At 61.3% G+C, this 26870-nt stretch overlaps 1 protein-coding gene across 4 annotated transcripts; it reads left to right on the forward strand.

Annotated features, from left to right (window-relative positions):
- The first annotated feature begins 1287 nt into the window (after positions 1-1287).
- On the forward strand, positions 1288-15219 carry FAM53A (family with sequence similarity 53 member A). Of its 4 annotated transcripts, none has more exons than XM_037126963.2 (7): positions 1288-2023; positions 9494-9582; positions 10127-10255; positions 10439-10702; positions 11771-11828; positions 12582-13192; positions 14638-15219. In XM_037126963.2, exons 4-7 carry the CDS (start codon positions 10625-10627, stop codon positions 14899-14901), a joined length of 1011 nt encoding a protein of 336 aa, XP_036982858.2. In that variant the 5' UTR covers positions 1288-2023; positions 9494-9582; positions 10127-10255; positions 10439-10624; the 3' UTR covers positions 14902-15219. The 4 variants fall into 4 exon arrangements, with proteins under 4 accessions (XP_036982858.2, XP_036982857.2, XP_036982859.2 ...); XM_037126962.2 differs by having other exon boundaries at positions 10466-10702; XM_037126964.2 differs by lacking the exon at positions 10127-10255 and having other exon boundaries at positions 10466-10702.
- Positions 15220-26870: the final 11651 nt, after the last annotated feature.

Raw genomic sequence — 26870 nt, forward strand, 5'->3', positions numbered from 1 at the left:
CGGTGGCGGAGAGGCCCCAGGGGCCCCTGAGTCCCAGTGAACAGGCTACACAGGCCCAGTTCTGGATCCCAACTTCCACCTCACACACCAGCAGTTACTTTCCAGTGGGCCCCAGACTCCAGTGTTAAGTGTGAAAGTATCACATTTGTGGAAAAATCACTGGAGTTTAGAGTTAGGCAGAGGTTTTAGACTTGACACCAAAAGCACAATCCACAAAAGGAAAACCTGTGGAACTGGCCCTGGGGCAGAATGAAAACGTTTTTGTCTGTGAAAGGCCTTGGGAAGAGGATGACGAGATAAGCTGCAGGAGGAAATCCTTGCAAAGCACGTCTGCGACAAAGGCCTTGCACCTGAAATGTATAAAGAACTCTTAAAACTCAGCAGTGACAAATCTCATGAGGAAGCGAGCAGAGAGGCGTAAGAACCTGTAGGTGGTTGGTGAGACCGCCATGCCCGCGCTTGTCTCCCGTTCAGGAGCAAGGCGTTCTCGCTGTTCCATTCAGAGGAAACCTTGGGTATGTCCGTCACCTTCCGGGCAAAGGTCTGGAAACCTCACGTCTACGCACAGGAACCCGACTGTTGAGGATGGTACTTTCCCGGACGTTCCGCCGTTTGTCAGGAGTGAAAAGCTTCAGCCCCCACTGCTGTGTGTGGACTATGGTCCACATCAGAAGCTATTATCACATGCTGGCCCTATGTTCTCTTGGTACTTCTTTGTAGAGAACATGGTTTGGTATAAATAACGGCACTTTCAATTCTTCCTTTCCAGGCCTTATAACTTGTCCTTGTTTTTTGCCCTGTTGTGTTACTGATGGCCCATAGCAGGCTCCTAAAGAGACTTTGCTCAAGGTCACACTGTGGTCACCGGCACAGTGGGTTCTGTCCTGAAAGTGGGGACCCTGGAGTTGCAAGGCAGATACCCTGGAATGGCCAGGTGGCCGGCGGGAACAAATCGTTCCTGCCAGCCAGATACACCGGTCTTCTTAGTCCGGAGACCTACCCCTGCCTCAAGTCGCAATTGCTGCCCGCCTTCGCAATCGCGGAAAAAGTTGTCTAGAAAACACCCACATCCCCGCATGCCCCGCCCTTATACTGGTGCAGCCCTTCCCTGCCGCCGCAGGCTCCGACCCAGATGCAGCCCCGCCCTTCCCACAGCATGGGCCCGCCCCTGGCGTTTCAGTCCCCGCCCATCCAGGCGCAGCCCCACCTCCCCCTGAGCGCTGAGGGGCGGTGCGTCGTGGGCGGGCCATGGCCGCGGCTGGGCGGCCAATGAGCGCCGCAGGAGGGGGCGTAGCCGCACGGTGTGGTCCTTCACGGCTGAAGCGCATTGGGCATTGCGGGAACAGCGTGGCCTGCGGGACCGGCGATTCAATCGCTCAGCCTGGCCGGCGGTGGCCGCCGCTGCTCGAACACACTGAGGTACCAGCCTGGCGTCGGCCAGCGAAGCGGCGACCAGCGCGCCGACGCCCGTGCGTGCGCGCCCCTCGGGGTCGTGCGCGCGCGCGCCGGCGCGGGACCGCGTGTGAACTTGCACGGGACTGTCCGGCTGCTGTCAGCGCTCACAGCCGGGCCAGGGCGGCCGGATGCTTTGCCACCCGGGTCGGTGCCAGCATTTTCGCCACTGAACCCCGAGGGTGCGGCTGCTGGTTCGCTGAGGGCACGGGGCCCCGGGGCTCGGACCGGGACTGGGACTCTCGCCTCGCGCGAGACTCCTCGGACTGGCCCCGGGACCCCCGCGCCCCGGGACTGCACGTGCGCCCAAGGACCCCTCGCCCTCCACGCATTCCCTGGCTGTAAGGGGTTGGGCCTGGGCCGCGCTGCCACTTGTTGAACCAACGTGGGTGTCGCCTATCTGAGCTGTCTTCGTTCCCGAGGCTGGTGTGCTGGTCATTTTGAAGCGAGAGAAGCGGGAAGTTTGACGTGACACACTGTGCGTTAAGGGAGCTTCCAAGGTGGTCTGAGCGACGTGGGAGGCCGGACCCTCCCAGCGACCTGTGCACGGTGACTGCACGCAGCGCACGGCGTAAGTCTCCGGCTTGGGCGGTGGAGGGAGGCGCTGGCTGCTGCGGGTGCACGGTGCTTGGTCTCGCCTGTTCTTCCTGTCTTCCCAGTACGGGACTGCTGGGAGTGCGTCTAGGCAGGACGATTTGCATTTTGTCACGAGTACCGCTGCTTTGATTCTGAGCTTCCACAACTTTAAACACGTCAGAAAACCCCTCCAGTCGACTCTTTGACGATTGTTCAGCGCTGAAAACTTTTTAAAGATGGGTTAGACATCAAGGGCCTGCTTCAGTTTTACGGTATTTAAGGAATTGAACTTGAGTCTATAGATGCTGCCTCTTCAGACGAGTCAGCCATCACCTCACTCCCTGTGATTGAGTGTGACCCGGGTCCCAGCCGGTCCCAGCAGAGAGGGGCAGCCTGTTTGTCGCACTGATGGTAGACTCTACCAGGTAGAGAATGTAGGAACACTTCGTCCTGGTTATTTCGAAGTTCTTGAGTATGCCTCTGAAATTGAAATTGTATGGAAACAGTGACTTTTCTTTAAAAATGGGTTAGTTAGTGCAGGAGTTCTAGTCTTCGTGGCATTTCCCCTGCTCAGGAATTCTGGGTCTGGCCCATGTCCCCTCCCACTCCACTGTGGGTCGTGGGCAGTGGCTGTAGCAGGCCTGGTCCCCTCCTGTGGCTCAGTAGATGACCCCTCTTCGTCCCCTTCACGTGTATGGCCTGGGACTGGTCTGGGGCTCTGTCGCCCTGCACACTGTGTGGTGCCACTTTGAGGCTCCCACTGCAGGGAGGCCATCGTCATGGCCCACCTGTGACATTGTTTGATTTAGGTTGAATCCGGGGGCCACAGAGGGGAGCACAGTCCTTGTTGCTGTGGGGCGTACGCAATGGAGAAAACGCCAGAGTCACTGTCTTTTTTTTTTAAGTGGCTGCCCTGGGACGTCTCCTTGTCACAGAGACAGTTACCCCTCCTGCCCAGGGAGCGGGCGTTTGGGGAGGCTCCTCTGCTTTCATTAGGAGAGAGGAGAACCAGGGGACACTTCAGTGTTTTTCCCAGGTGCATGGCAAACATGGAAAAAAACTTTTTTAAAAGTGAGGGAAAGAAACATCAATGTGTGGTTGCCTCTCACACGCCCCCTACTGGGGACCTGGGCAGCAACCCAGGAGTGTCTCCTGACAGAATTGAACTGGGGACCCTTTGGTCCACAGGCCAGTGCTCAATCCACTAAGCTACACGGGCTGGGAAGAACCCAATATTTTTAAATACAGACCCTTTCAGCTTTTTCTTTTTTTTAAAGATTTTATTTCTCTTTAGCGGGGAAGGGAAGGAGATAGGGAGAGAAATATGAGTGTATGGTTGCCTCTCGTGTGTCCCCCGCTGGGAACTGGCCTGCAACCCAGGCATGTGCCTGGACTGGGAATCGAACCGCAATACTCTGGTTTGCAGGCTCAAGCTCAATCCACTGAGCTACACCAGTCAGGGCCCTTTCAGCTTTTTCTACAGCAGTATCTTTTAAGGGAGAGTTGACTTTCACACTTTTTAAAGCATCTGTTATAAGTGGTAGTCATTTAAACACGTATGTCAGGAACCCGGGCGTTTTCTTGCGTGTTGTTTAATTTGATTCCTTGTGGCTTGAAGTGGGTGGTTCTTTTCTGTTTTCAGTCAAGGAAACACAGGCCCAGCGAGCCCAGCCAGGGTGCAGCCGGCCGCAGTCAGGACCTGTGCCTTCCGTCCAGCCGGTGGGAGCCCACCAGTGTCCTTTCTGTCGTAGTGAAATTACGTGTCTGCTTGCACCAGGAGAGCGGTGACCATGACAGCCTCCGTTTTAAGACGTGACTTTGCGCCTCGTTGACTCGCAAAGCTCCATGTGAGGCCTCGTTTCTGTGCACTTTTAAACTCAATGTCCTGCCGTCCAGACTTGCTGCTTGCGGGCCGTAGAGTCAGCGAGGCGTTGGCGGGTTGGGACCGGCCATTCTGTCCTTGTGCTGCAGCCCTCAGAGGGACGCGTGCAGTCCTGGAGGCAGTCCACCGGCAGTGCCAGCGGTGGCACCAGCATAGGGCCCCCCCCCCAGCTTCCCTCGGGACTGCTGCGCAGGGCGCCTGCATGTGTCCTGTTCAAGAGCCAGCGGCACCTGGGTCCCGCCAGATGAAAACAGGCGGTTGTGGTGGTCTGCACTGCCCTCACCTGCACGGCCATGTCCTTCTTCTCGCCTGCCTCCCTGGCTCCAATGGAGAGGCGGCCTTTGGCTCTGTCCGCCTTGTTAAGGGTCACTGCTGTGGTTGCTGTGGCAGGCAGCACACTGTCTCCAGAGTTGGTGGCGTCAGACCACCTGCATTGTTAGTCATTGCCCGTGGCCTCAGGGGTACAGGGTTTTGGAGCACGTGGCTGGCAGTCCTCGCCCGGGTATCTTGTGCAGGCTGCGCCGAGCGGGCTGGGCTGAGTGTCCCTCTCAGGCATCCCTGCTCTGTGCGTTGTACCTGGGCCCAGGACTTGGACCGCAGGGGCTCCGACCTTGATTCTCTGGTCGCCCCCTGGGGTCTCCCAGCTGAGGGCTTTCTGCGTGTCCCAGAAGAGAGCCAAGTGGCTGTGGCACGTGTTCCACTGCAGGGAAGTCCTCTGGGCTCTGTCACGGTCACAGGGAGGTCACCCCCACCCTTTAGTGGGAGGCGGGTCAAAGAGCTACAGTCCTGTGCTAGCCCGCTGCACTCGAGGTGGCCAGTTATTGACTGTGTCCAGCCAGACGGCAGGTCATTAGCCAAGTGCTGTTTGAGAGAAAACTGGAGAGAAAGAAAGCTCCGCCGACCTTGAGATGGTGCCACTGTGTGGGCCATGGGGTGGGCTCAGCTCGACGCTCCTTGGATTTGGGGGGCTCTGCTGTGAAAAGCCCCAGGAACCTGGTGCTCTCGGGCCTGCAAGCGGGTGGGCACCGGCCCCTTCCTGGGAGACACTGTGGACTGAGTGCCGCTGTTCAGGTCTGGGCACAGCAGACCGAGCCGTACTTGGAGCCCGTCCTGCTCCATGCTGCAGAGGCCACCGTGGACAGGCGTGCGCAGCTGGTCCAGGGCCCAGATTCACACTTGGCATCTGATCTGTCACCTGTGAAGGGCCCGGGTTGAGGGCCTCGCCAGGCCCCTGCTCGGGACTCGGGGGTGGGGGTAGCTCCCACTCCAGGCCCCCCACCTGGGGCTCCAGCCCTGCTGTCCGCACAAATGTATTTATGCTGCTTGTTGTTGCCAGCTTCTCCTGTGTCTCAAGCCCCTGCTGGTGGGGGTGCAGGGGTAATGTGTGGCTGGAGGCAGCGTGGACCGTAGGTCCTCTGTCTCAGTGGGCATGGAGAACCAAGGTGGCAGGCACAGACACCCCCAGAGGAGCCAGGGGACCGAGGGCACTGGAGCAGTGCGGTGCAGGCCCACACGGATGGTTAGCAGACAGCCCTGCGCAGGGGCACGGCTGCAGGGGGCCTCCCTGGAGTGTTCAGAGGTGGGGCGGGCCTTGGGGGTTGAGCACAGGAAACAGAAATCACTGTGTCATTGGCAGGTGACATGGAGGGCAGTCCTGGGAGAAGAGCAGCAGCAACAGGAAGGCTGGTGGAGACTGAAGGCCAGGGCCAGCCCAGGAGGCCAGGGTCAGACCAACAGCGGCCCCAGAAACAGACCGGGGAGGGGGAGGAAGGAGCCTGGCAGTGGCGAGGCCCCGGGAACTCCTCCAGCACCGGTCGGGAGGAGACCCCGAGAGCCCAGCAGGCATCCAAGGAGAGGCGGCATGGGCGTTCCCCACCCACCCACCCAGGACACCCACTCAGGAAGCTGGGAGACGAGGGCAAGGGAGAGCCCCAGGACCCCGCTGGACAGCTGCACCCCAACCTGCGTGGAGGCTGGGGGTCCAAAAGTAGGGGCTAAAGAGGGTCCTGATGTCTTCAACCAAATGGGAGTTGTCAAGTTTTATTATTGTTTCTTTTCTTTTTAAAATTATGTTGTACTGATTATGCTATTGGTTTTCCTGATTTCCCCCCCTCGGCCCCCTCCACCCTGCACCCCCACTCCCCCAGGCAGTCCCTCACTGTTGCTCCTGTCTGCGGGTCGTGCGGGTGTGTTCTTTGGGAACGCCATTTCTGTAGTTCACGTCCGTGTGGCTGCTCCACTCTGTATCTGACTGTCTGTGCTTCCTCATCCCTCACCTCCTCCCCCACGCCCCCAACCCCCTCCCATCTGGCAACCACCAAAAAGCTCTCATATCCGTGACTCTGTCTCTGTTCTTCTTTGTGTGTAGTTTTGTTTTAGATTCAGTTGTTGACAGATATGCATTTATTGCCATTTTAAAAAAGATTTTACTTATTTTTAGGAAGAGGGGAAGGGAGGGAAAAGAGAGGGAGAGGAACATCAGTGTGTGGGTGCCTCTTATGCGCCCCCAACTAGGGACCAGGCCCGCAACCCAGGCCTGTGTACTGACAGGGAGTTGAACTGCTCACCGTTCAGTTTGCAGGACAGCGCTCAACCCACTGAGTTATGCTAGCCAGGCATTTATTGCCATTTTATTGTTCATAGTTTTGATCTTCTTTTTTCTTTTTCATTTTTAAAAAAGATAATTATTTTATTTACTTTTTATTTTTTATAAATTACTTTATTGTTGTTCAGCTACAGTTGTCTGCATTTTCTCCCCATCCCTCCCCCCCAACCCCAGCCAAACCCACCTCCCTCCCTTGCTTCCACCCTCCCCCTTGGTTTTGTTCATGTGTCCTTTATAGTGGTTCCTGCAAACCCTTCTCCCCACCGCCCCCCCTGGCTGTTGTTAGATTGTTCTTATTTTTAATATCTCTGGTTATATTTTGCTTTCTTCTTTCTTTTGTTGATTATGTTCCAGTTAAAGGTGAGATCATATGGTATTTGTCCCTCACCACCTAGCTTATTTCACTTAACGTAATGCTGTCCAGTTGCGTCCATGCTGTTGCAAAGGGTAGGAGGTCCTTCTTTCTCTCTGCTGTGTAGAATTCCATTGTGTAAATGTACCATAAGTTTTTGATGCACTTATTTGCTGATGGGCACTTAGATTGCTTCAGGCACTTGGCTATTATAAATTGAGCTGCTATGACCATTGGGGTGCATAGGTTCTTTCGGATTGGTGTTTCAGGGCTTTTAAGGTATAATCCCAGCTGTGGAATCACTGGGTCAGAAGGCAGTTCTATCTTTAGTTTTCTGAGGCAATTCCGTATTGTTTGCCACAGAGGCTGCCCCAGTCTGCACTCCCACCAACAGTGCACTAGGGTCCCTTTTTCTCCACACCCGTCCAGCGCTTGTTTGTGGATTGGGTTATGATGGCCATTCTGACCAGTGTAAAGTGGTATCTCATTGTAGTTTGAGTCTGCATCTCTGATGGCTAGTGAGGCTGAGCATCTTTTCCTGTGTCTCTGGGCCTTCCGTGTGTCCTCCTTGGAGAAGTGTCTGTTAGGTCTTTTGTCCGTTTTTTTATTGTTGTGTGTGTGTGTGTGTGTGTGTGTGTGTGTGTAGGGGAGTTGTATGAGTTCTTTATTTATTTTGGACATCAAACCCTTGTCCGAGATATCACTGGCAAATACGTTTTGCCGTATAGTTGGTTCTCTTCATTTTTTTTTCCTTTTTTTTAATTTATTTTTTTAAATTGATTATGCTGTTACAGTTGTTCTATTCCCCCCTTCATTCCCCTCCCCCCTGCCCCCCATCCCCACCATTACCCCCCCTTTAGTTTATGTCCATGTGTCTCAAGTCCTTTAGATTCTATATTTCCCATGCTATTCTTGCCCCCCCCATCTATTTTCTATCTACTGTCTATGCTACTTATTTTCTGTACCTTCTCCCCCCTTCTCCTCCTCCCACTCCCCTGTTGCTAACCCTCCTTGAGATCTTCATTTCTATGTTTCCACTCCTGATCTAGCTGTCCTTTTAGTTTGCTTTTGTTTTAGGTGTGGTTGTTAATAGCTGTGAGTTTGTTGTCCTTTCACTGTTCATGTTTCTTTAACTTCTTTTTCTTAGATAAGTCCCTTTAACATTTCATATAATAAGGGCTTGGTGATGATGAACTCCTTGAATTTGATCTTATCTGAGAAGCACCTTATCTGTCCTTCCATTCTAAATGAAAGTTTTGCTGGATAGAGCAATCTTGGTTGTAGGTCTTTGGATTTCATGACTTGGAATACTTCTTTCCAGCCCCTTCTTGCCTGTAAGGTCTCTTTTGAGAAATCTGCTGACAGTCTGATGGGGACTCCTTTGTAGGTGACTGTCCCCTTAGCTCTTGCTGCTTCTAGGATTCTCTCCTTCATTTTAATTTTGGCTAATGTAATTATGATGTGCCTTGGTGTGTTTCTTCTTGAGTCCAACTTTTTTGGTACTCTCTGAGCTTCTTGGATTTCTTGGAAGTCTATTTCCTTTGCCAGATTGGGGAAATTTTCTTTTATTATTTGTTCAAATAAGTTTTCCACTGGTGGCTGTGCCTTTCCCCCCTTCTGGTACCCCTATAATTCGGATATTGGAGCATTTAAAGATGTCCTGGAGGTTCCTAAGACTCTCCTCATTTCTTTGAATTCTTGCTCCTTGACTCTTTTCTGTTTGGCCATTATTTGCTTTCTTCTGGTCCACTCCATTGATTTGAGTCCCAGTTTCCTTTTCATCGCTATTGGTTTTCTGTGGAATTCCATTCATTTCCATTAGTTTCGCCTTCATATGTTTCTCTAATTTGTGGCTATAATCAACCAGATCTGTGAGGATCCTGATGACCAGTGTTTTAAATTGTGCGTCTGAGAGTTTTGCTATTTCTTCGTCGCTTAGATTTATCTCTGGGGCTTTGAGGTCTTCTTGCGACATTTTTGGTCTGTTCTGGCCCTTTAAGTGAGAGAAGCGGCGCCTTGGACTCCCAGGTCGCTGGGTTGTGACGCTGTATGTGGAGGCGTGGTCAGAGCTGGGAAATGGCGGCGCCCACTACCACCGCGGCCGGTCCAACCGCCCACTCCCTCGCCTGTCCGCTCTCGCGCAAATAGGCGACCGCAGTCAACACGCAGCACCGCTCCCCACTGTCTCCTCTGCAGTCGCTCACCTGGTGGGTTGCTCCGTCGCTCACTAGATCCAATCCTGCGTTTGGAACCCGTGCGTCTGGATTTGCGCATCTGGATTCCGCGCCTGGGTCTGTCCGACCGAATCCTCCTGTGCAACCCCTCACCAGACGCCGGTTTCGCCCCTGTGCCGCGCTGTCGGTGTGGGGACTGCGGGCGTTGCCGGGGAAAGTGCACATGGCTTGTCACAGGCTGCACTGTGTCCCCTGAAAACTGCTCCGGCGAAGCCGGGTCCCAGTGGCTCAGAACGTGGCCTTGGAGGCAGGGCTGCCACAAAGGGAATGGGCTGCGACGCGCTGGTGCTGGAGCGGGGTGGGTCCCAGTGCAAAGCCCCGGGTGCTGGACGCAGCCACAGGGAGAGCGATCGGGGGCCTGTGTGCACCGTGACCTGACTTTTGCCTTCCAGGCTGCGAAGCCGTGAGCCCCTGCTGTCCAAGCCCCCGGTGCGTGGTCTCTCGTTTCGACAGTCCTGGATCCTCTCGTGTGGCTGGACAGGTGTGTACTGTCCATGTTAAGAAACTGAGATGAAAAATCAGGGAATGGGGCCCTCACAGCGCCTTTCGGAGGCGGGTCCACCGAGAAGGAGGGCGGAGAGAGCAGCCGGCCAGGAGGCTCTCGTCACGGTGCAGGTCGGAGACGGGCGTCTGACGAGGGCGGGCCCCACCCTCCGTGCTGTCTGTGGAGTGCCCGCTGTGTGCCCGCCCCTCCTGGGGCCCGGGGCAAGGGGCAGGAGTGAAGAGGAGACCGGAGACTGTGGGCGGGCACTGTCTGTCTGTGGGCTTGGGCCCTCCTGTTGGTGAGCGCAGGGGACAGCTCTTGGTGGCAGTTCTCTGCCCCTGCCTCTCCGGGGCTCAGTGCCCTCCCAGCGCGGACTCTGCGCCCTCCCTGCACTGCTGCCCCGCTGGATGGCGTGGGGGGGGGTGTTCCACTGCACTGGGAGGTGCTCAGTGGGGAGGTGGGCATCCGGGTGTCTGGTCAGCGGGGAGGTGGGCACCAGCAGTTTACAGGCTGCTCTTGGGTTTCTGCACGGCTGGCTCAGACTCAGCTTTCCAACACCTTCCGGCTTCCGGGTGCTGCTGCCGTGTCTTCCCTGCTGTCCCCGTCCGTCTGGAGCACAGAGGGGCCTTCCTTGTTGCTTCAGTCGGGCTGTGGGAGGAGCCGTTCTCAGGTGCGTGTGCAGCCTCCCGTCCTTCAGGTAGAAGCTGCTTTCACCCATTTCCCCGCAGAGAACCAGCCTGGGTGTTTGCCAGCGGGAGAGCCTCTGTCAGTAGGGGTGTGACAGGTGTCTTGCTCAGCTGGTGCTCCGCATGGCACAGACACATTGCCCGGGCGGTTCTGTGTGTGGTCACAGGCAGTGATGTCTCTTTACTGGCACCAGACGCGGAGCTCCAAGGAGGCGTTGGAGATGGACCGCTCCCCTGCGCAGTGGAGGTGCGGCTGGGAGGGCTAGTGCACCCCCCGCAGCGGCCAGGCCAGCTGAGGAGCCCCATGTCCCGGAGCCCCGGCGCCCGGCGGTGTGGACAGAGCCGCCCCGACCATGGTCACACTCATCACTGAGAAGCTGCAGAGCCAGAGCCTGGACGACCTTGCCCACAAGAGCCGCGACGCTGGCCCGGTGAGCCGGGGGCCTCAGGCTCGGGTGGGGGTGGGGGCACGCAGTCCCAGAGCCTGTCAGCCTGTCGTGGTGGTGCGTTTTCAGCATCACTAAAAAACCTGGCCGTGAACAGAGTCTGAGCTGCATGCCGAAGTGTGCGGCCTGAGTGTTGCCCTGGCAGCCAGCGCCCTGCGGCGGCCCCTCCCGAATGGGCTCTGCCCTGGCCTGGTGCCTTTGGTTAGTTCTACCTGGGTCTGAAGTTCGTGTCCATGGGCCGTGGTCCAGGGTCGCATCAGCATGGATTTCGGGACCCACCCTGCTCTGGTCGGAGTAGGTCCCGGGAGGGGCTGAGCGCCTGACCCCTGCTCTCCCCGAGACAGGGTGCTCAGAGCTGCCTGGCTCCGCACCCCGGCCTTCGCTCTGTGGCTGCCGCTTGTTAAGGTGATGAGAGGGGGGCTGGGGACCCGAGTCCTGCGTGCCAGGTACGGGGCCCGTCGTGACAGCAGACGGCAGACGGGGGGTCCGCTGGGCAGACGCGGGTGCTCCGTCCCACGGGGCAGGAGGCCGAGCTGCCTCGGGGCCTGTGCCCACAGCCGTGGACCAGGGCCGCCGGGGAGCCAGGCTCAGGGGTGTCCGGTGGGGAGGGCTCGCTGAAGCAGAGCTGAGTGGTGAGGTTTTCGAGGACGTGTGCAGCTCAGGGGACCGGCGGGTGGCGCTGCAGGAGCAGGAGGGGACACGCTCATGGCTTCCCGTTCTCTTCACACAGCCGAGTGTGGTCAGGCTGCGAGCATCTCGAGTAAGAAGAGGGGGGCTGCGTGAGCAGGGAAGGGGTGGAGGTGCACATGGGCCGAGGCAGAGCAGCTGCGGGGGCAGGAGGCAGGCCGCCGCGTGGCTGTGCCGGGCTGGCCGTGCCCTGAAGGCCGTGGCTGGGGGAGTGGGAAAGGCGTCTGGGACTCCGGGCTCTTCTGTTTGGTCACCGAGAGAGACAGCGTCGGGGGACAGACTTCCTGGCGGCGATGCAGCGGACCGTGTCTGGAGTTCCCACTGCGGCCGGAGTTTCATGGGAAACTTCTCTGTCTTATCACGCAGTGTTCTGCGGAGAAACCGGACGACAGAAGTGGCCCTCTGTCCCCTTTCGAGACCTGTGGTGAGTGCTCACAAGCCCCGGCCAGGGAGCAAATCGGAGCGCCTGCGCCTGGGGCAGGGGTGGCACCCTGACCGGAAAGGCCTGCGCCTGGATCCCGCGGCCACTGCGGGTCCACACCCTGCAGCTCTAGCGTTTTTGTGGCGAGGGGAGTCGTGCCCTGGAGTGGGTGGGTCTGCTGGGGGACCCGCACACAGGTGTCCTGTGGTCTGAATGGGGGGGACAGGGGGCCCAGCCCCCCCGGGTGAGTGTGGGAGTGGGGGAAGGTGTGCTCGTGAGTGTCCCGTGACGTGTAGGTGGTGGGAGCCGGGTCTCGTCCGCCCCGTCCGGTCGCCTTGGCTGTGCAGCCCTCTCGTGCTGCTGGGAGGCTCAGGTGGGGGGCTGCAGCGGACACAGCAAAGTGACGGGGTGGGAGTGGGAGGCGTGGCCCTCCCCAGCGGTTCTTCCCCTGGAGGCACTCCTGGGGGGCGTGGAGGTGGTGGCACAGCCACGGCATCCGCCCCGAGGTCCGCCCCGCGGTCCGCCCCGCGGTCCTCCCTGCACCCTGGGGGAGGGCAGGGGCACAAGGGCCTTGCTGCCCAGGGAACGCAGCTGGGGCCCCTCGCCGACCGCCTGTGTGCCCGAGGTGGGGGCTCTGGCGTCCGCAGCACCTGTGCCTCAGCCGCAAGGCCCGGCTTTGTGTCCGGTGACAGCGGCTCCACCCCGAGGGTAGCGGGGCCTCCTGCTCACCTGTGTCTCTCCTTCCTTTTTCCTTAGGAGACAGGAGCCCCGGGAAGGCCCTGAGTGGAGGACTGTCCAGCAGAAGCCAGGCCACTGCGGGCCCCACACTCCCCTTCCTGCTGGGCCCCTGCGGCATGAGCGTGGGCCTGGGGGCGGTCACTTCCGGGGATGTCAGGGAGAGCCCCGGGCCCCCCTCGGCCCCGCCCAGCAAGCGCCACTGCCGCTCCCTGTCGGAGCCGGATGAGCGGGCCCGCTGCCGGTCTCCGTGGCGCCCTGGTGGCTCTAGGGTCTGGACTGCGGTCTCCAAGCGGCGGTGCCACAGCGGTGGGAGCTCCTGCCTGCCCGGCGGCACCTGCCCCGTGGCCAGTCCCAGCTCGCCCCCTGGGGCCCGGCCGGCCTCAGCCAGCAGCAGCTTCCTGGACCACAGTGGGGCTGGCGCAGGCCCACCCTGGTGTCGCCGCCTGTCCCTGTCCCAGGAGCACCTGGCCCACGTGGACTCGCCGTCCGAGCTGGGCTGGCGGCTGGGCCTGCTGCGGAGCCGCTCGCAGCCCTGCGTGCTCGTCGGGAGGAAGAGCCAGTTGAAGCGCCGGCGGGAAGAGGACACTCGGTGGCCACGCCCGTCCTTGGACTTTCTGAAGATGACCCAGGTGAGGCCTCTTCCTGTGTCCAGGCGGCCACCCTGCTGGTGCCACTGCTCCACGAGGTGGCCCTGGGAGAGGCGGGCCTGCCTGCAACCATGTCCTCGGTGCCCACACGGCGGGGGGGTGGCGGGGTGGGAGTCGGAGCCCTCGGGAGTGTGGTCGGAGCCAGGGCGCCCCAACCAGCACCACAGTCTCAGCGCCAGCCAGTCCCCTCCTCCAGGAGTGGGGACCCTGGTGGCCCTTTGGGTGAGAGTCTGGGAGGTGGGCAGCTGGGCCAGGGCGTCTGAGGCCGCACTCGTTCCGCCCCGCCCCCGCGCTTCCCCGAGGGCTCTGCACCGTGCCCTCCACCACTCACTCTGCGGGAAAGGGTGCGTGAGGCCCTCGGCTGCGGACCGGCTCACAGACCCGGGGACTCTGGGCCCGTGCTGCCCGCCCAGCCCCTGCCGAGTTCGGCTTGCAGGCCCAAGGACAGCGGAGCAGGGAGCTGGAGGGCGGGCCCAGCTGCCCGGCACTGGGCGGCTCTGTCTCCGTGGGGAGAGGAGGACGGGCAGAGAGGCCACCTGGGGTGTGTCTGTGTGCTCTGGACCGTGTCCCGTCCCCCCGGGGACTTGGGGCTCCTCGTGGGGAGGTGACACGTGGGGCCGGGCCGTGACTGCAGACCGGATGCTCCCTTGTTGAGGTGGGTTGGCTTTTACTGAGGCTTCTGAGAGCAGCTTTTGTGCAGCCTGAAGGGAGGGACTCGAGGGAACAGGCCCCGATGGGGCTGAGGACAGACTGGCCGGGCCAGTCAGTGCACCGGCCCAGCCCGGGTGTGGGGCGGCCGCGGGCCAGGTCAGCCTTGGCCTTGGAGGCGGCCACTACCTGGCTCATCTGCTCTGTCCGGCATCGGCAGGGGGGCAGACACGATGGCCGGCCGGCCCCTGGCGTCAAGGGCACTCGCTCAGGTAGCTCATCGGAGCTTCTCTGGTTTCCACGGGAACGTCCCGGTCACTTGGCCTCGGGGTGCAGCCTGGGCAGTGCCCTGTGTGTCCACAGACTGCCTGCTTGCACACGAGTTGAAAGACCTTTTACAGTTCAGAACCCAAAGTCTTGACCTTTGACTTTGGAACACATATTTTATGTTCGTTTGCCTGTGGGTGGAGGGCCACGCTGGGCCTCTCCCGAGTGTGAGGTGGCCTTGTCCCTGGGTGTGACAGCTACACACTCTCGTCCCTGGGTGTCCCTGCTGCTTGAGGGGTCAGGCGCTCACAGTCTTGGGTGTTGTCCTGGGTGGGGCCAGACCTGGGCCCCCCTGGGCCCCCATTGGGCCTTGTCCGCCCCCAGCTGAGGGCCTGGGCCCGTGTTAGAAGTATGGGGCACCAGGGACACTCAGTGTGACTCGGACCTCCGTGGGGTGCCCCTCCCGGGACCCTTCCAGGGGGGACCCTAAGCGCCTGCTTTTTCTGTTGCAGACGCTAAAAAACTCAAAAAGCCTTGGCTCCCTCGATTTCGAAGGCGAGGACGATGACGACCCCAGAGCGAAGATGGCCGGGTCCTGCCCACGGGACCCACACGGCCTTGTCACCCCAGTCTCCAGCCCCTGTGGCCCTCGGGAGCCAGTGGCCAGCGAGGGCAGGGGCAGTGGGGACCCAAGCACCTGGGACAGCGCCGAGGAGGAGGGCGTCCTGCCGCTGGACCCTGGGGCGCTGGACCTGGAGCAGATTGAGAACAACTGACCCGTGGGGTCAGGATGTGGACGGATCCCAGTTGCCTTGTATTTTGGACGTGATTTTGACTCACTCTTTCTTGAAGGGTGTTTTGCATTGTTTCGGTTTTGACAGTTCTGGGAAGCGTCTCTATTCGGAGGTGAGATCTCAGAGGGCGCTCTGCTGCCCGGCAGAGCCGCGCCTGGCCGGCTCCTTGTGAAGGGCCTGCGGTGGCCCAGGGCGCCGCGTGCTGTTCAGCTACGAGGCCAGGGCCCTGCGGTGCGGAGCAGGCCGAGTGCTGGTCCTGGCAGCACCTGGTGCGACTTCAATAAAAACATCTGCTTTGCACGTGCGACTTCGGCCTGGTTCTCATTCCCAGGTGGGAAGTGGGCCGGGGTGCAGTGGGGGGTTCAGCCGTTGTACCCCCCGAGTTTGCACGGAAGACATTGGCCTGGGAACTTCGGGGACCAGGAAGGAGTTTCTGATGGTGATGGAAATAATCTGTGGGGGATTTTCCCAGTTTTCTTTCTTTCTCTGAGATGAGTGGAGGAAGTCACTCGTGGCAGTCCTGTCGTTAACTGGGTGGGTGGGACCGCAGGTCAGCGGTAGGAAGTGGCGGCTTTCCAGACGGGCCTTCCTGAGGCCAAGCCCCTGCGCCCCACGGTCCCGGTCAGGCTGCCATCGGGGTCCCCCCTGCACGTCCCCACCGCTCACACTGTGCTGGTGGCCCCGGAGGCCCCGCCCGTGCCTCAGGGTACAGTCCCGTAGCGCCCGGTCTGGCTACGTCCTGCAGACCTGAAGTGGCTTCTGTGGTTTCTTATTAATGTCAGAGAATCAAGGGCACTGGGGGGTGCAGGGGTGCATGGGCGGCATCTTGCCGCTCCCTGGGGGCTTCTGGGGGGCTGGGAGGTGGGGTGGGCCAAGCCTCCAGGCCCGTGTCCTGGTTGCTGCTGCCTGGGCCCGTCCGCTGAAGGGTGGCAGACAGGAGTCCCGGGCGCCCCGGGCAGGGAGCCGCCTCCTGTCCTCAGCAGGCCTGTGGCGTGCTCTGCTGCGACACTGTGAGGTGGCGAGCGGCCAGCGGCAGGTCTTGATGGGACAGGAGTCTGTGGGGTCACGGCAGCATCTGGCAGTGTCGCCCGCTCCCAGAGCCACCACCCAGCCACACGGGAGGTGGAGGCGCTGAGTCCCAAACCAGGAGGAAGAGACGGCCAAGGAAAAAGACGACAGGCAAAGAACGAGCAAAGTGGCGTCTCGCCCTGGACGCCCGGCACCCTGAGGGTCTGCTGGGCTCGGCCGAGAGACTGAGCCAGCAGCCACTCCAACTGAAAGGGTGGAGCCCGAGGTGTCGCAGAGCTCGTCAGGGTGACGAGGGGGTGTTAGGAACAGCTTAGAGGGAACAGCGGAGTTCCCGGAAAAACATCGCCTGCGCTGGCTCAAGGAGAGGACGCAGGGACAGCCAGACACACCGGCCTGGCGGCAGCCAGATGGGGGATGTCAACCTGATGGGGACGGGGGCGGGGGGGGAGCTGTGGTGGCCACTGCCCGCCCTGCCTCCTGTCCTTATGCAGGTGCCGAGGGGACTGCGGGGGCAGGGATGGCGCTCAGAGGCCCTTCCCACCTGTGCCCCACCTCTCCCTCTGACCCCGCTAGGGTTCTGTTCGTGTGAAGAGGGTCACAGGCAAGTGGGGTCCGGCTTCTCCAGCGTCCACCCCACCCTTGGCCCTCAGACAGCGAGCGGGGGAGGGGAGGCCTGTCTGCTTTCTCTCCCCCGCCGTAGACCTGGCCCCTCCTGAGCTGGGCTGACCCCCACGGCCGGGCTCTGCTCTGGTGTCCTGTGGGCAGGAAGGGCATCCCCGCCAGACAGCAGTCACCACGGCTATTTCTCCGCAGTGTGGGCAGAGCGTGTTAAAGGCTCTTTCTGTCGATTTGGTCATTCACGCAGTCTTAGTGTAACAGAGCACAGGGCAGGGCCAAAGGGGGGTACGATATACTGTTACCGAAAGGACCCCCCCCAGGTTCGCTTGTCTGCCACCAGAGGAAAGGCGTGTCTCAATGCCAGAGGTTTGTGAAAAGGAAAGGAAATGTTTATTTATAGCTATACAGACTTAGAGTAGTGACCTAATGTCCTCACTAGAACATCGAAGTCCTTTAGGACACCCACAGATGCACACAGCGCTCCCTTCTCCCTCAGCCCTGAACTGGGCACCGTAGCTCAGGAAAAGAAGTCAATTCAGGCTCCCGACACCATCAGCTGTGTCGTCCGCCAGGATCGAGCTGCGTGGTTCTCCTTGGCAAAGCTTCGAGGGAGTCTCCACTCTGCCACAGCTGAGTGGTGATTCTCTGCTAAAGCTGCATGACCCTCTCCTGCCCCCTGGGAATTTGCCTTCACTTGACTGCAGGGGTCCCCACTCTGGCCAAAGCCATGTAGTTCTCCCCACAATGGCTACCGCATCTCGGTAGAAACCCCCGGCCAGTCCTCTGCAGCCCCGTTTCCGACTCCGCCCACAATCAGCCACAGCTGCCGGCACTCCAGCATCCGTCCAGCTTTACTGGGCTGCCATAGTAAGTCCGGGCAGGTGTGGGCCCGTGGTGTGAAGCCAGTCATCGCCAAGCTCTCACGCATGCGCACTGTAACCAGGGGGAGTAGCCAGGGGCCAGTTACATCTTGGGTGGAAGTCACTTCCATCCCCCACTCAAAGCATGGCCACAGCTACTTAACATATCTCTGCGGCCAGTGAAAGGTTACAGATGTGTTAAATGACCATGGCAGGGGTTAGCTGCAAAGCTGTTGCTATTCAAAACAGCTCTGCATGTTCCTGCTCCATGTGTCCCTTCCCCTAATTCCCACCTGTGAGGGGAGGGGGTGAGGACATCCTTTATGTCTTTCTAATATTTCCTGGACACCTGGAGTTCTGGACCCCATTCCAGACCCCTATTTGGGGCCCCCTGTTGGTGGCACCGTGTAACAGCAAACTGTCCGTGTCATCGGGAGTGCACAGTGTGTGGCTGGTCACATCCGGGCCCCGCAGCCTCGTGGCCCCGCAGCCCCGACACCCAGCCTGGGTCTGCACCTGCCCGTGTGTGGCCGGCCGCCACACGCTCCTTCCGAGGCACCGGCCCTGCGGTTCGCTGAGGCGCGCTCCTGTTTCTCTCATTCCCAACCCGTGAATTCGCCCCCGTCTCCACCCCCACCTCCTGGGCCCACTCGATGCTCCTTCCCTGCTCTCTGGGGAAGGTGTGGTGCATTCATTTTCAGCCTCTCTCTCTGGCTCAGCGATAAAAACGCTTCAGGCTGCGAATTCACCAGCTCTTGCTGTGTGGGCTCCGCTGTGGATCCTCTCTCTGTGTGGCTGTCAGGTCACCCGTCATGGCCCCTCCGGCCAGGGACTCCTCTGGGAGAGGGGCTTAGCACCCCCAAACTGCCAGCCCCCCGTCCCGCTCGTCTCTGGGCCCCTTGTGTGGGTGTAAATGACAGGACCTCTGATTGTTCGCTGCGGCCGGCTCAGAGAGCACGCTGTAAGTGTGTGCGTGTGCGTGTGTGTGTGTGTGTGTGGAGAGGGAAGTGTCTTACCTCTGGTAACATGGGGAGGTGCACGTGCATGTGCAAACACGTGCACACACCCACACGCGTGCACATCTGTGGTATGTGTGCAGCGCACACGTGTGTGCAGGTGTGTGTACACATGTGCGGCTATGCCCACACATTTACAGGAGCATGCACATGTGTGTGCACTGTAGTGTGTAGACTGTGCCGGTGAGTGCCCAGTCAGGCCCCATCCTCACTGAAGTCTCTTCTGTGGACCCCGGGGTCTCGGGCACTTGGGGTGGGGTGACAGGCCTGCCCCCCACGTACATAGGGTCCCCGGGGGCTCACGCCCCTGAGGTCTGTGGGCCTGGACTGCTGGTGGACAGGCTCAGAGGGGTCTGCGTCCATGGGGGTGGACTGGGAGGGACTCGCTGGGGACTCGGGGTGTTGGGAGGGCCCTCCCCCAACCTGGAAGGCCAGAAGCAGAGCTGGGTGGCCCTGGGCAGGCCTGGAGCCGTCAAACAGCAGGTTCAGTGTTATCCTCACCAGCTACGAGGTCATGAGTGGACGCTGGCCTTTGGTGCCGGTCCCTCTGCCGGGCGATCGTGTGGTGTCCCCCCATGAGCGGCACACCCACCGTCCGGGCGGCTGTAGCGAGCGCTGCAGGGGGGCGACTGCGCGGCCAGGCCGCAGGTGTGGTGGGCGGTTCCCCCCGAGGCCGCACCCCTTGGGGTGTGAACAGCTGTCCCACCCCGTGTCCTCACGCGGTCATCCTCCGACCCACCCTCGTCATCCTACAAAGAGTCTGGTCTGATTGGCCAGGGCATCCCGGGGACACATTTTACCTTAACTGCCACTTCAAACAAACACCTGCTCCCTTTGCTTTGTTTTTTACGGTGGTGAAGCGGGTCCAGGCCCCCGGCCCGGTGGCATCAGGCCCTCACACCGCTGGGCATTGCCCCCCACACTCTGCAGGGCTCTCACCCCCCCAGCTCGGTCTCCCCCGGCCCCCACCCCGCACAGCGTCGTCTGGCACGAACTGGGGTGTTTTCCGGACGGTGGCGCTCCTTCCGCTTGCTGCTCTTTGACTTCCTTTGAAACGGTTTTGTTAGACTGTACTGTGGCGGTTGCCGTGCACTTAAAGAAACTTACCAAAATGGGGGAATTTTTGTGCAGCCTTTTTAATATTGAGGATGGAAGAAAATAGGCAATGTTTTCAGCATATTATGCTTTATTATTTTAAGAAAGGTAAAAACTCAACTGAAACACAAAACATTTGTACTGTGTATGCAGAAGGTGCTGTGATTGACCGAATGTGTCAAAAATGGTTTGTGAGCTTTCATGCTGGACATTCTCGCTGGACGATGCTCCCCAGGTGGGCAGACCAGCTGAAGTTGACAGCCGTCAAACCAGACATTAGCTGAGAAGAATCAACGTTCTAGCAGGGGGAGACAGCCAACATACTCAAAATACGGAAATCAATACAGCGATGGGTGAAAAGGAAAAGCCGCTTCTCTTTCCTGGGCAAACCACACAGGCTTCAGGGCTGACCCCACCCTTCCCATCACTGGACCTGGCCACCGCGTCTCCTGAGTCCACAGGGTGTGGCCTTTTTTCTGTGTCCTCTCACACAGCATCGTGTCCTCAGGGTTCGATCACAGGCTGGCAGGTGCCAGAACTCCCTCCCTCTCTGTGGCTGAGGAGGGACCGCGTCTCGTTACCGCTCACCCATGGAGGGGCGTGTGGGTGGCTCCCACGTTCCACCGTGGCGAACGTGGTTGTCCGGGTACCTGGCGCAGACCTGCTTTCAGTCCTGGGTAAACGCCCCAAAGGGCCACATCTTATGTTCCTGCCAGAAGTGTGGCGGGGCTCCCACCTCCCCACATCCTCGCCAAACCCGTCCCTTGGTTTTATTTCTGAGAGTCGCCCTCTTGGGTGTGAGGCGGTGCCTGGGAGTTCGCTTCATCACCGGTACCTGCCTCAGCTGTGTGGCGGGGGGAGTTTGAGGACACTGCGGAGCCCAGCACCTGGCTGCCCGATGGCCGCTCCGGCCCTGCTTGTGGGGTCTGACGCACCTGCGAGATGCCGTTCCTCGCACGGCCTTGGACGTCCCCTCGGAACCCACTGGGTCCAGCGGGCCAGCCGGCGGAAGCCACTGCTGGGGAACCTGGTCTCTAAGTGACCCGTCCCCTCTGCCACTCTGTTCACTAGAAGCGAGCCCCAGCTGCAGCCCAGCGCAGGGGTCATGACATCTCAGAGGCTGCCTCCGATGCCGTGGACCCTGCCCGGCGGCCACTTCCCTTCGGCTCAGAGGGCCTTTCTCGTGGGCCACCGAGCGCTGGCCCCTGCCTGGGAGCCCCCCTCTGGCGGGAACGGGAAGCCAGGACACCGCGGGGAAGGAAGTCCCCGTGATGCCGGCCCAGACCTGCAGAGGGCGGTGGTGTGCCATCCGCGTGGTGAGCACAGTGCGCAGAGACTCGGGCCCCGCCGGGAGGGGAGGTGGGGTCGAACTGCCAGCACCTGGGCAGCCAGGTGCTCCCCGGCGGCGGCACAGGCGCGCAGCCGGAGGGGCCGGGCCTGGGTGCACTTGGCACCCTGGGACTCGGGCCCGGTCTCTGTGACTGTTTGTAAGTGTTAAAATAACTAATTGAAAACTTCGTTTCTAATGTTAGAGTAGAAGAGATTTATTGCTTGGTTATTGCTTTTATATATTACTATGCATCCAAACTGTGGTTTAAAAATATTTTTGAGCTGAAATTCACAAAACGATTAAACACCCATGTACGCTGTGGTGTGGCCTCCCCCTCCCTCTGTCTGGCTCCACCCTGTATCCCCTGCCCCCATCGCCCTGCCAGCTGCCCCCCTTTGTCCATTCCCCTCCCCTCCGTGCCTCTGCGTCCACCAGTCTGCGCAGCTTCTGTGGATTTGCCAATTTTGGACATTTCATGGAAATGGAAATGGCCTTCATGGGGGACAACACCACCTGCGCTGCCCCCAGCGGCCACTGGGTGGCAGCAAAGGTCGCCCTTGGGGTGAGGGAGGCCTCCTGTGCCAGGCTTGTGGGGTGTGTGGACTGTGGAGTGGGGGGTCTGTCCCCAGGCCTGGGCAGCGGCCCCCGCTGTGGTGCTGATGGGGTCCCTCTGTTGGTCTCATCCACCCCAGGGTCCTCGGGGGCCCCCTTCCACTCCCCAGCGAGGGCACCGTCTGGGGGACGTGGACAGGGAAGGGACTCCCCCAGCCCTGGGAGGCCCAGGTGTCCAGGGGGCTTGTCATGAGCCCAGGGTGGGGGGAGCAGGGTGGGGCCAGTGCAGCCGCACCCTGGGGCGGGGGAGGGTGCCCACAGAGGTGGCTGCTCCCGGGCTGAGCCCCTTCCCGCTGTGGGGGCCGCCCCACGGCTTTGGGCAGAGCACTGGTGGGTGCTGGGCCTGCAGGAGGGGTGCTCTTCATTCCAGGGGCTGTGAGTGTGGCCCTGGGGCGTCGGGCACCCTCCACCCTGTGGCTGGAAGCTGCAATCTCCAGATGGGATCCTCAGCCCAGAGAGGTTTGGGGACTTGCCTGAGGCCACCCAGCTCACATCAGAGCTGGGACTTCCCGGGGGTCATTCTGCAATGAACGGGTGTTCTAGGGGCCCAGGGAAATTGAGGTTCCAGCCCCAGGCTTCCACCAACTTGCCGCACAACCTTGGGAGGACCACCTGCTGAGGGAGACCCCAGAGGGTCTGCTTCTGGACCAGCGCTGGAGGGGTGAGGGGCTTGGGGCCCTGAGCGGAGCGCCGGCGGGGGACACCAGTGCAGCCTAGGACCCCTGGCTGGGCTCCCTCCCTGGCTCCTAGCCCTCTGGGTCTCACAGCAGCTCCTGCTGGCCCCGGCCTGGTGTGGACGCTGGTGCTGGCCCTGGCCCTGGCCCTGGCCTGGGGGGTTGGCGCAGAGGGCTGGGTAACAAGTGGGTGGACTTCGGGGGGGCTGGGCAGGACCCTCAGGGCCCCTCCATCGGAGGCCCCCGCACATGGACCCCACGGTTATTGGCGAAGAGACCCTGGCACCGGGGTCCTGGGAGGTGGGCCCTTAGTCAGTTCACGGCTGATTCCTTTCGTCCCCCGAGGGTGGGGCTGTCAGGGACAGTTACCTGCCGAACAACTGGCTGCCTGTGTCCTGGGCAGGGCCGGCCCAGCCGGGTCGGCCATGGAGCCTGTACCCCCAGCGTGTGCCCTTCGGGGACCTGGGAGGCTGGGAGGCTGTGGGGGGGCTTCCGGGGGGCACTGATCCAGGAGGCCAGGGCCCCTGCAGGCCTGGTGGAGCCAGAGGCAACATTCCGGTCGGGCCTCTGAGTCTAGGGCCCGACAGTCCACGGGCAGTTGTGCCCCAGCCTGGCGCTGGACCCCAGAGTCTCTGCGTGCCCGTCACTGCCCCTCCTGGACCCTGGGCAGGGTCTCCCTCGGACCCCACCCAGCGGAGGTGGGGGCCCTCTCTCCCTCAACCCGGTCCAGCCACAGTGGAGGCCTCAGCGCTGATCCCAAACCCTGCACCACCTGTTCCAAACCCGAGTGACAAATCTGCCCAGCCCGCACCCCACCCTGACCCCTTCTGACCCCACTCACTCTCGTTGCTGCCACTTGGGGGCAGCACCCAGGTCCCCTCCTGCCTCACCCCAACCTCTTGCATCCGGAGGGCTGAGGGCCTGTTCACTCTGGGCCGGTCTCCCATCGGTCTGATTAGTGCCTAGTGTTTGGGATCGGGCCCCACTCTGGGCGCTGCCTGCCCTGCCCGGCCCTGTGTGGGGCCACTCAGTGTGGTCCACACCGTAGCCCCTGCCCCGGGGGCCTGTCTACCCCGGGGCCTGGCCATCCCCACGGGCAGGTGCCCAGACTCTAGCCTGGGCCCCTGTGGGGAAAGGCGGCTCAGCGGGGCGTCTGTGCTCGCCTTTGTCGGGGCCCGGCGTGAGCTGCTGGGGGTCCTGGAGGATCTTCATTTCCACGGGCACAGCGCTCCGTGGGGAGACCTCGTGGGACCTCAGAGGCCGTCGGTGGGTCAGGCGGGGGTTCCCAGGAGTCCACTGCAACCCGACCCCAGTGGTTTGCCCAGCGATTCTGGGGGCCTCACACCTGGGGCTGAGCATCCCTGAGTCTCGAGCTTCTGTCCTTGTCTCTGGGGGGCCCTGCTGTCCTGTCACTGGGGCCTGTGGAAGCTCCCCCCAAACCACATGGCTGAAAGGGCCAGGGGACACCCGCCGCCCCCAGTGCTCTGGGCACTGCCTTGTCTCTGCGTTTTGAAGTCAGTTTACTGACCCTCCCAGGGGCCTCTGGGCGCCCAACCCTGACGTCACTGCATGAGCTTGGCCCGCAGTGTCCAAAGGTGGACGCCACCGTCCCCTTTCACGGAGGAGGGGGAAAGTCTCGACGGGCGGCAGGAGCCCAGGAGGAGACCTGAGCGGGGGCGGCCCAGCCCAGCCCAGCTGGCCAGCAGCCCCCGCTGCCTCAGTACTGGGAGGGGGCCTGACAGGGGGAGACCAGGTCGGATGGCGAAGCTGGGCACTCGGACGGGCCTCCTGCAGCCGGCCAGGAGCTGCCAGGGCTGGAAGGCCAGCCCTCACGCCCCTTTCCAGGTGGGTGCTGGACATGGGTGCCCCAGGGCCGCCCGGGGACCCCCAAGGGGAGTCGAGGGGGCAGCTCTGCCTCCAGGGTGGGGGGCTGCACCCAGCCGGGCACGAAGCTTCCGCTGCCCGCTGGAGACGGAGCCCATCAAAGTTGCCCCCTCGACTTTTTTCTCCTCCCCAATTAATTAATTTAAATTGACCATTAAGTCAGCCGAGTTTTTGATTGATATTTTCATTAGCAGCCCTGCCCGACGCCCCAGGAATGTATGGTAATGTCCAATCCGCGGGCGGCCCCGCTCCTCCTCGCCGCGCTGAGTTATGGCTGGCACCGCGGCACGGCGTGCGGGGTAATTTGAATTCAGATGAGCTGCTGCAGTGTTCCGGAGCCTGGCGGCCGGCCGCTGACGGATGGCACCTGGGTTATCACAAGGTCACGGGCGCAGCCGCACCCGCTGTGGGAGGGGCTGGCTGGGCCTCGGGCGCTGGGGAAGGTGGGCGACCCAGTGGGCTCCTGGAAACTGCCTGTCTGCTGGCCGGCGGGACGGGCCGTCTCCGGTCAGGCCAAGGCGAGCCCTGGGCCTGTGTCACCAAGGCCATGGCCAAGCCCCACAGCACTGTCCCTACAGGGGAATTGGAGACCCCGGCCGGCCCAGGAGCCAGGCTGGCAGAGGCAGGGACCTGCGTGAGGCCGCCGCCCCACCCGGGAGGGGCTCTCGGGGCCTGGTCAGCGCCAGTTCTGAGAGCAGACAGGCCTTGCCCCCTGCACCTCAGCGTGGGGACGGGACACCAGTGTGAGACTGACAGGTCACTTTGGCGTGCCACGCCTCGGTTGCTCTGCTGTCTGCTCCATGGGGTAGCATGGTGCCTCCTCGGTTTAGGGTGTGGGGCTGGGGGGCCACTGCAGACCGAGCGTGAAGTCCCGTCGGGGCTCCAGTGGGGACCTCTCCTTCCGGCTTGTGCTGCCCTCAGGCTCCCCCAGGGGTGCAGGGCACCCCTGGGTGCTTGGAAATGGGGTGCCTGCCAGTGGAGACCCTGAGGGCTGGCAGCTGAGCCAGGTGGGGGTGAGGTGGAGGGCCGGAGACAGGACCTGTGTGGCACACTGTGGGCTCTGAGGGCAGGGCTGTGGGGGGCTGGGGGCCCACAGAAGGAGGGCCCAGCTGGGAGCCCAAGGGGCCGAAAGGGGTCCCCAGCAGAAGGGGCCGCTCCAGCCGGCTCCGCCTTTTGCCTTCCGCCTTCCTCCCAGGAGTCCAAGTCCAAGCCTCGCCCGGAGGCTGGGTTCCTGTTTCTTGCCGACAGTGACAGGGATTGTGCAAGCCCGCGCCGGTCCTGTATGCGTGCGCTGCAGACCTGGGCTGGTCTCCAAGCCAGAGCGCCTGGGCAGAGTGCTGGGCCCTGCTGCGCCCAACAGGGAGGGGCCCATGCTGGCCTCTGTCCTGCACCGGGAATTGTGGGGCTTTCCCCTCTGTCCTCTCTGCTGGGCGGGGGGCAGACTCACCCCACAGAGCCCTCCACCCCAAGCTGCGGAGTCCTCGCCCGTCCAGGCTAAGCCCGTTGTCCACCCCTTCCCACCCTTCCTTGCAGCTGGGTAAGGAGGCCACGTGACCACTCTGGCCAATGAGATGTGCACAAATGGGCAGAACTGTGGGGAGTCTCTGTACCCGTCGCTGACCCCTCTGGGGGAAGCTCCTTCTGTCCCTCATGTTTTTTCTTTCCTGCTCCCTGAACAGAGGGGTGATGGCTGGTGCTCTGGCAGCCATTTGAACCAAGAGGCAACCTCGAGGCAGGAAGCTATGTGCACGGTGGTGGAGCAGGAAGACAGATACGTTGGTCTCTGAAGATGAGGTGACCCAGACCCACTCTGGGGTGCCCGCCGCCCACTCCCTTCTCCTGAGAGAGGGAGGGGCCCCGATCGAGGGTCCGTCTGTTGGTAGTGCTGTGTGGGCTTTTGGTGGTGTTTGCAGCTAGCACAATTTCCCACAGAAACCAGGGGGAACCCACCCAATGTGGAAACAGCTCCCTGCAGAGACCCCCACTGCACACCTTCCCCTGGCCCCCTGGGTCTCAGCGCTGCTGGCGTCTAGACAGACAGTCTGCCACCCGGACGGCCCCCCAGCCCCCACTGCCCCATGGCTCGGCTCCTCTCCTCCCTCCTGCTTGGGCTCAGGCCTGGGTGTCTCCTGTGTGGGTGCAGGCGCCTGCCTACTGACTGGGTTAATTTAGGTGCTGCTGGCTGGGGACCGGAGGGTCCGGCTCCTTCTGTCACCAACAGGAGGTTCCAAGGCCATGCCCTTGCTGTCCCTCCAGGGGACACACCTGGAGTTTGCCTGTGTCGGGGCTGAATTTGTCACTCCAGACACAGACGCATTCCCCCGGCCACCCTGCCCGCAGCCAGGTCGCAGCTGGCTCGGGGTCGGGCCCTGACCCTGCTCTCCCCGGCCACGTGCCGGGTCGTCTGAGGTGGGCATTTCAGGGGACAGTGCTGTGACCCCAGATGTTTGGGGCACAGAGTCACACGCCCTCGCCCCAGCGGGCTCTGTCCCTAGAGACGCTTTCATCCGCCCTCCGCCCTGGTCTCTGCTGGCCCTTCCCAACCCCCTGCTGCTCCTGCCCACCTGCCTGGAGGCTGGTTCTTGGCTGTCGCGCCCATGGGCCCCACGTCCCTCAGCAGCTGTGCTGGGTGCCGGGCGGGAGGTGAAGGACAGTCACAGTGCGTGTGGCTCGGACCCTCCCCCCAACGTCAGCAAATGGGGTGGGGGACTGGGTCTAGATAGAACCCCACCTCGTGGTCACTGGGGTGCACCCCCAGGTGGTCCCCAAGCCGTGGGGACATTTCTCCTGTGGCCTTTGTCCCCTGGAAGGTCCACGGTTTGGGGTCCTCAGT

This window comes from Artibeus jamaicensis, unplaced genomic scaffold (genome assembly GCF_021234435.1).
Source record: "Artibeus jamaicensis isolate MK-2021 breed Jamaican fruit bat unplaced genomic scaffold, CSHL_Jam_final contig_76, whole genome shotgun sequence".
Taxonomy (NCBI): Eukaryota; Metazoa; Chordata; class Mammalia; order Chiroptera; family Phyllostomidae; genus Artibeus; species Artibeus jamaicensis.

What these genes read in the sequence shown, in the direction of transcription:
- FAM53A (XM_037126963.2), top strand. Translation starts at nt 10,625, where the DNA reads ATGGTCACACTCATCACTGAGAAGCTGCAGAGCCAGAGCCTGGACGAC. An exon ending in AGAGCCGCGACGCTGGCCCG is followed by an intron (nt 10,703 to 11,770) that starts GTGAGCCGGGGG and finishes CTTATCACGCAG; the next exon opens with TGTTCTGCGGAGAAACCGGA. An exon ending in GTCCCCTTTCGAGACCTGTG is followed by an intron (nt 11,829 to 12,581) that starts GTGAGTGCTCAC and finishes CTTTTTCCTTAG; the next exon opens with GAGACAGGAGCCCCGGGAAG.